The sequence below is a fragment of the Lepidothrix coronata genome, unplaced genomic scaffold (assembly GCF_001604755.1).
Source record: "Lepidothrix coronata isolate B3197 unplaced genomic scaffold, Lepidothrix_coronata-1.0 Scaffold174, whole genome shotgun sequence".
NCBI lineage: Eukaryota > Metazoa > Chordata > Aves > Passeriformes > Pipridae > Lepidothrix > Lepidothrix coronata.
In genome coordinates, this window is record NW_016690354.1 from 1,262,892 (window position 1) to 1,271,089 (window position 8,198).

Consider the following 8,198-nt stretch of genomic DNA (forward strand, 5'->3'; position numbering starts at 1 on the left):
GGCTATTTATGTTGCAATGATCTATTGCAGTGGAAAAAAAGATACAGAGAAATACATAGTGCATCGTAAAAATATGTTTTTTTATTTGCCGAACTGAATGCACTGTTAAGATTTTCTCAAGGGGAGGAGCAGAAAAATACAGACTAGAAGGAAGGGCTTATTTATAATTTTGAGGCTCATAAGATCATCTTACCAGTCTTCCTGCAAACTGCTTGTCACATCTCCCTTCACTGGACACTTCATCAATTCTATTCCTCGTGGCTGACCTACAGAACTGGTGGTCTAAACATCAGATGGATAACTGGCACGTGGCAATAACTTCTCAAACTTCAGTTAAAGGTATGTGACCAGCAACTCTCCATACAGCCCATGGCTTCATGTGTTATATGCACGTGTACAGTGATATGTATAAATGAGATCCCCAAAGGAACTTGTGCTTCATCTGAGACAAGTTACAAGATCCATAATTTAGAAGATCCCAGGCATAATGAGCTTCGTAGCCAGATCGTGGGTCTTGCTATAAGAGAACTTGGTTATCTGTGCCAATCAAGAAGGGAGTGTGTGTGTGCAAGTGTAAGGGCCTACGAATGAAGGGCTGTATTTGTACATATGGGCAAACAGGTATCTGCGTGTCTGTGTGTCTGTACATGCTTGGAGGCACATATTCAGATGTCAAAACAGGTTCTAGCTACAGGGTGCTGTTGAGTTGGAGAGCACACGAATTACAAAGGGAGAGATAAGTTTCAATTCCTGGCTGCCCAAGTAACCCACATCCACAGTGCTTAGGAATGATAGAGATGGTGGCCAGCAGTGGTTGGGAAAGGAGCCCCCATAGTGGCTGAGTGGTGAAAATTACAGCCATCACCTGTCTTTGAGCCTGGATATTCCACACTGCCAGGATAGCTGTGGTAAAAGTCTACTTTGTGCTGGGCAATGAAGCCCACTGTCTGCTGGATACTGCAGGTACCCCCACCTTTGCCAAAAAAGCCTCCATCCTCGCTGGTCACAACTGTGTAAGCATTCTGCCCTGCCCCATAGTGCTGACAGGGGGCAGGCATGGTTTGCATGTTGCCAGCTGCAGTGATTGGATAGCCCTGGTGGAATTTGGGGTGCACATCCAGGTAAGTACTGGTCTGGAAGCCACTCTGAAAAGGAAAGACAGTGAGTCAGCACACAGCCTGGTGTCCACAGGCCTGACACGTTCTGAGGCTCTGTCCCTTCACATATCATGTTGTCTTTTGACCAGCAGCAATGGCATGGAGGGTAAGAAGAACCATATCCACAATTGTATATATACATATATACATACATACATACATACACACATATATATATATATATACACACACACACGTACATATGAGGAAAAGAACTTTTCTCTGGAAACATTTCCATGGCATACTCAGCCCATTTCTAGGCTATGTACAGTGCATGTAGAGTCGTGCCAAGTCTGTGCCTCTGTGCTGAGCAAAGCAGAAGGCAGGGTATGCTGATACTTGTATGCTTAGGTTGCCCCCAAGGAGGAAATAGATCACAGATAGAAGAGCCATGATGAGCTATGTGCCGTGTTCTTACTTGTGTGAGGCACTGAGCCCGTTCAGTCCACAGGCTATGCTTCTGGCACCGTTTCAGCTTCATTCTCCGGTTCTGGAACCAAGTTTTCACCTAAGGGGGGGGAAGGGAAAGCAGAGAAAATGTCAGCAAAGGAGAGAGATGTTATCAAATCCAAAAGCAGGAAGAACGACCAGATGGCTTAGATACATGGGCAGCAGCACATAAAGGCCTTTTAAGAGCTCCCTGGGGTTGTTGCCAAGGGGAGAGGTCTGTCTAGCAGCCTCAGCGGGTGGCTAGTGCAACTGTGTGATGGGGGAGGGGCTGGCTTTATGTCAAGGGACAGCGATGGTTGTGACAAATCAACTCATTTCAATCATGGAGGTGATTGTCTGGTGCAAATCAGACCAACCGACGGATCTAAAAGCTCCCTGCACTACAGGCAAACTTCTAAGACACTGTTTCTGCATGTTTGCCAAGAGAGAAGAGAGAGACTTGCTCCTTTTAGCCAGCATTTCCCAAATGCAAAGCCCCTTGCTGGGGCGAATTCCAGAGCCGTTTCCCCCCAGGGCTGTGTCTGCGCTGTGAAAGCAGCCTTGCAGGGATGTGGATTGAAGGAAAGCGTAGACTGTCCCACCTGTCTTGTTCCTAAAGAACCAGTTCCTGTGTGTGCGTGTTATGTGTGCACCTACAGTGCGTGTATAACTTTTTAGTCCCGGGGCATCCAGGCCATGTCCAGCTTTGAGATCTAAGTTCTAGGTACATTTTGGACTTGTAACTGCAAGCACTTGTGCCCTGTTGCCCAGCCCCCTCTGCTTTAGGAAGGCATCATTCGAGGCAGCATGATTTCACTACACACAACCTACCTGGAGCTTAGCAGACCCTGAAGAGCTCTGATGTATGAACCTCACAGTACTCAAATGGAGAGGGGAGCAGGTGTCAAGCAGCCGTGCAGTGCTGAGCGTGGAACATTATTAGATATTGGACAAGATCAGCTCTGGGAAACACTAGCAGTAGCTTTCAGCATGTTGCAGCCCTGTGATTCAGAGAACTGATGCCTGCCAGGGCTTCTGTGAAGTTCACAGTGCATGGAAAAAGCTGTTAAGTGCTGTCAAGCCCAGGGTAGAGACTGTTTGCAGCAAAAAACATATTCATCAATGGGTTTGCAATTCTACTACAAGTGTTGGGAAAGAATCCTTAACTGACCCCTGGCTGGGGAGGCCCAAATGAGGTGCCACTGGCTCTCCTATCCACAAAAGTACTTCTGATCTCTGGGCATGAATAAGCAGGAGAGCAACTGTTAGATGGCACCTTTGCCTCTACTCTCTGCTGGTGACTCATCTTTCCATCCTGTGGCTGATGTTGCTGCATGTGACCATTCAGCCACTGTGAGACAGATATACCGTGGGTCAAAGTCTCTGTGTTCACCTGCTTGTAGGTGAGCCCCAGAGCGACAGCCAGCTCCCGGATCTGCTGAGGGCTGAGATACTTCTGGCTCTGGAACCGCTGGTGCAGGGTTTGCAGCTGCTCCTTGGAGAAAGCTGTACGGCTCTTAGTCTTCCTTATCCCCTCCATGCCACATTCTCTGCCCTTCTGAGACTTAGCTGTAGGCTGTGGGGATAAGGATGATGAATGTGGACTGGTGGCTGAATCTGGTGTGAGTTGGCTGAAATTCCCAGAACTGGATGAAGCTGGGGATATTTCTGTAAATAAAAAGACAATGGGAAACAGTATACAAGATGGAACACAGAGCTGTATGAGTATGAGCATGCTCCCTGCCTGCTCTCTTGAAGCAAAGGCTTGTGTCACCTTCCTTTCTTCCTGGATCTGAGCACAGATAAGTACACTGACAGTGAGCAATTTCCCAGCTCAGTTCCCTCTGTGGTGCTTGTGCCTCCCTTTTGCCAGGCAGAAAATTCAGGGCAGGGAGAGGACAGTTGTGCACGTTGCTTAACAGTGTTACTATCCTCCTCCAAAAGGCCTCAGTAATATTTCAGTTTCGGTGGTGTAAAGAGGCCTGGTTGTGACTGCAAGCATAGCTTTGGTTGGTGACTGGCTCCCCAAAACTGCCTGCCCAGCAATATCGAGGCATTTGATAGACAGTGGCAAAGCAACCTCCCACCAGAGTGTGTGATGGGGCAGAGAAGCTGGTGCTTATAATGATGAGGTGGCAGGTGTAGAGCATCAGTCAGACCTTGAATATTGACTTAGTCCTGTTTGGCTGCATCTCCCACCACACACCACGCCACTGTTGAAAACACATGTATAGATGGAGGTTCCTATTTGGCTGAGGGGAGCTTTTGGCAAGGGGAGAATGAAGGGGAGAAATTCAACGTGGAAGTGGGGACAGAGAGAGGAAAGGTTGATGCGTGGGACAGGTGAGCCATTAATCCTGTAGCAGGGACACAGAGGACAAAATTCAAGAGTGCAGAGGAAGGCATCCAAGCCCCTTTTCATTTGTCCTGGTCTTAAGGAGTTGAGATAAACATCTAAAGGAAAAACTTCCTGAACAATCTAGGCTACCAGCAGGCAAAAGCTGCCAAAATGCAAAGTCATTCAGGCTGAAGGAATAAGAAAATGCTAACAAGAGAGATTACTCTAGCTCCTTTCTGTCACATGCCTGGTTACTGACATCTGAGAGAGGCTGAGACCTTCTCAGGCCAGCCCTGACTGAAAGGGGAAGACACCCCTCTTCCCCATAACTGCAATGATAAGTCTGCCCATGTCCCCTTCCTCCAGCTATTCTTCTGCATGGTCCATCCCCTCTCCTTCTACTGACATTTCAGGAGGGAGGGAGTGCAGTGAATGGGGCAGTGCCATTTCAGTACACACCTTCTGACTACATAGCCCAACCAATATCTCCCAACCTCCTTCCGAGTCACCCTGAGAGCTGTGACACTGAAGCCCACTGAGACACCCTCCTCAACCTCTCGAATTAATGTCCAGTGCAAAGTACTGATGTCGCCCTGAGGAACAGGCTTCCCATCAACCCTACCAAAGCTTTCCTTCTTCTATCCTAAGCTGAGAGCCTACTAAGCAATCACTCAAAAGCCTTGAGGTGCTGTGGACCTCAGAAAAGTGGCCACATCTGTGGTACAATTCCCTTTGTTATGCTCCTTGCAGAAGCACACTTGTCTCTGTGGTGCCTGCTACTCTAGGATTGTCTGCTCTTGCCATTTGACATCCCTAGGAGATGATACTACCCAGAGCATGGGCTGCATGACCAGACAGGTATATAGTGGGGCAGGGTTCTGGTGCTGGGGAGCAGGTCCATCAGGACTACAAAGAGATTCTGCCTACGAGGAGAAAGAGGCTGTCAGCAGAAGAGGTGCAAGGGCCTTTATGTGCATGGAGGTAGACTGGAGAGGCTTAGGAAGCTGAACATTGGTGACCCGGCTGCATGGGAAGGTAAAATTTTGTGCAGGATCATAGGATGCTTGTCTCCCGTAGGCTGTGCATTAAAAACCTTATAGGTAGGAAATGAGCATGATGGGAATGTGGGCATGGAAAATGTGAAAGTCTCCTGTTAGACAGGAACCTTAGCAAGACACCATAGAACTAAAGCTTACATACAATCCTGCTTGGCTTGTCATCCCAAACCCCCGTGGAATTTACCATGTGCAGCTCGAGCTCAGGACAAAGGCACTCCCTTTCCCAAGGGAAGAGAGTGAAAGAGAGAAGAAGCAAGAAACACAAATAGCAGTACAACAGAAATAAACACGAAAACGTGACAGACCCACTTCCACAAGCCCCTGACACCTGTAGGCCTTCACTTCCAGACTGAGCTCTCTCTGGAGAGAGCAGTACCAGAGAAGGGTGTTTGTTTGAAGATGGGTTTTAAGTCCATATACCAGGCCCACTGGGGACACGAACGAGTCCATCTGCCTGCTGCCTTTGTAGAGTAGGAAGCATGCAGAGAACTTAAGCCTTTCTCCAAACTACTTGGCAGCTAGCCACATGTCAGGTAGCCACTAGTCACTCCGCCTGAGCCTGTAGCTTCCGATAGCAACTGACAGCTTGAAACCGGCACTCCAAAATCTCGCTCTCCTCCCACCCATTTACCCATTTACGGCTGACCGTGCAACGGGGCTGGGCGAAAACCTGCCTTCCTCAGCTGTTCTATTGCCACTCACTGGAATGGGAGAGGAATGGCAGGAACTGAAAATGCCACTGCGGTGGGGCCTGGGACTTCTTTGCAAAAAGGGAAAGGCAAGGCAACCAGAGCACAAAAAGGAGAGGGAAATAGAGGAAAATGGCAAAGAACAGGAAAGTAACAATGCTGGATTTAAAGGAAGCAGATCTTCCGGCAAAGTGATTCAGAGCAGGCCTTGGCTCAATTTTAATAAGCACATGAAAGGTGCAAGGAGTTTGTAAGGGGATAAGGGATGCCACAAGAAGTATCTTCAGGATTGGTTTCTCTCCATAGCACACATGACAACATTTGACTGAAAGGAGGCCCAGACACTCCTGCCACAAGAACCATGAACTTCCATGAGACCACGTTGCCACACTGCCCTTCAGCCTGGAGCAGACCTGCCAGTGCCTCGACACTTGCAGGCTCTACTAAGGTTTAGGAAACCGGTTCACAGTCGCCAAAGAAAAGTTGCACGGAAAGGTGGTATGACTGCCCAAGGTCACCCATCCTCCTTGCCTATCACATCACACTTTGCCTAGGTCACACATTAGGAAACCAGGGCAGGGAGAGAGAAGAAGTTGCTCAAAGTCTTTAGCAATTGGTTGAACTAGGACCAGAGGTATTCTAGGGATCAGCTCCAGGACTTAGCTGAAATTCCTTACCTGCTGTGTGCCTCTTCTCTTCTGCCTCCGGAGACTGCCTGGCACTGGCTGCTCCCGCTGGCCCAGCCGATGTGGGAGCATGCCCTGCCTCCCCCGCTGAGTTCCAGTAAAACTCCAGGTACCCCATGCCGGTCCCGCTGGGGTAAGCCTGGTAGGGAGGCAGAGCCAAGTGCGCGCACATGGGGAGCAGATGAAGGGGTGGATCCCCCACCTTCTGATAGATGCCACCTTCTCTTGGGGGGGGCAGGTCTCACCAGCAAGTTGAGGTAGCTCCGAAGCACAGACAGGCAGTTACCTTTATAGCAGGTATAGTCCCGCCTGGGACTGCAATATTCACCATGGCCCGCTCCTCCAGGCTCTTTGTCATGTTAAAGAGGCTGATCGGTGGGGTGGGGACAGAGCAGGGGGGAGGGAAAGTAGCACATGGCATCAGTACTGAAATATGTCCCCTCTGAATTCTTCCCATTCTGCAGGTTCCTCAGTCACACCTGAGCAGGATCTGGTCCAGAGGCCCAGGAAAACTTCACCCGCTTGCTTCTTTGGGCTCTGCTGAAGTTGTCCTGTCTCAAAATCCCATGAGTGCACATGTTCTATGAAAAACAGCTGTTCACTGCATTAGGAGAATAAATCCCAACCAACCTCCACCACATGGGAGTGGACAGGAGGTAATTCTGGTGCTGAGCTACTCAGTACCACGCTGGGCAAACCCAAGACCTGGCCTCAGGTTATGGGGAGGGTTCTGAGACCTTTACTTTGTGGCTTGTGTCACATTGACACCACCCCCAAGACCCACACACACATGCACACACCCTACTGACCTGGCCGCACTTCCCTCACTCTTGGTGCATATATCAGAGATGGAAAAAGGAGGAATTAGATCTGGGGGCTAGAACCTACTTTTTTTTTTTTTTTTTTTTTTTTTTTTTTTTTTTTTTTAAAGCTGAGAAGGAATTTCCTTCACACAGAAATTTGAGGAAACCAGCTGAGAATATGTCTGGCCCATCTCCAACATGTCTGTGCCAGAGCAAACTCAGGAACACTGGGCAAGTCACATCCAGCACCGGATCTCATTTTGCAGAGCAGGCTCAGAAATCTCAGCTGGCTGGTTTACAGGGGGACAATCAGAAGAGACATTTTCACTATGGAGGTAGAAGAAGATCTACTATTCATAAGGTCCACAGCTAACAGATTTGCTTGCCCAGGGCCTTTCAAAGGCACATTCTTTCATTTGTGTAGTCTTGGCTGTGGCCTTTGCCAGGCTGTTACAGGTTGGTTGGAATAAAGGAGATGAAGAGTCTCCTTTAAGGCAGAGTTAGCTGATGTTTGCTGATGTATGGCCTACCCAAGGGAAACAGGCACCTGCAGAGCTTGTCACTGCTTTCATCTCAAGCCTGTGCTAGCACCCCAGTACCTCCCCAACAGGCCAGAGAGGGGCACTTTCTTGCTGTGAGAGGGTTCAAGTATCAGCAGGGAAAAGATACAGACAGGTAGGGGTGAGCAAGAGAAATAGGAAGTAGAATTTAGGTCAACTTAAAAGGATATAGAACACCACTCCTGTCAGGACTTCTGCTGTTGCTGTGTGCCCCATGGTAGATTACTAGTTCTGGCTTCCCTGTCTGTAGAGAGGGGGCAACTTGGGAATCTTCTAACATCCCTGCATGGGAAACAAAGAGGAACTGCAGGACTGGCCAGTGGGTGAACCTTTAAATCAACTCAGTTGCCACATCACAGCATGATTTTTCTGCCTTGGGACCGTTCATTTTCCCACGAGGTGCAGACTGGAGGTAGCTAAGGGCCCGGCTAGAGTCTCTTTAACTTGAAACTCAGTATTATATTTTCTGTTTGTATGA

The 8,198-nt window shown here is 48.8% G+C and overlaps 1 protein-coding gene across 1 annotated transcript; it reads right to left on the reverse strand.

Moving 5' to 3' along the window:
• Positions 1-782: 782 nt before the first annotated feature.
• LOC108504730 (homeobox protein NANOG-like) lies at positions 783-6,529 on the reverse strand. The gene is made up of 4 exons (XM_017830077.1): positions 6,349-6,529; positions 2,980-3,254; positions 1,576-1,665; positions 783-1,145 (listed from the first exon to the last, which is right to left on the reverse strand). Exons 1-4 carry the CDS (start codon positions 6,527-6,529, stop codon positions 783-785), a joined length of 909 nt encoding a protein of 302 aa, XP_017685566.1.
• Between the last annotated feature and the right edge of the window lie 1,669 nt (positions 6,530-8,198).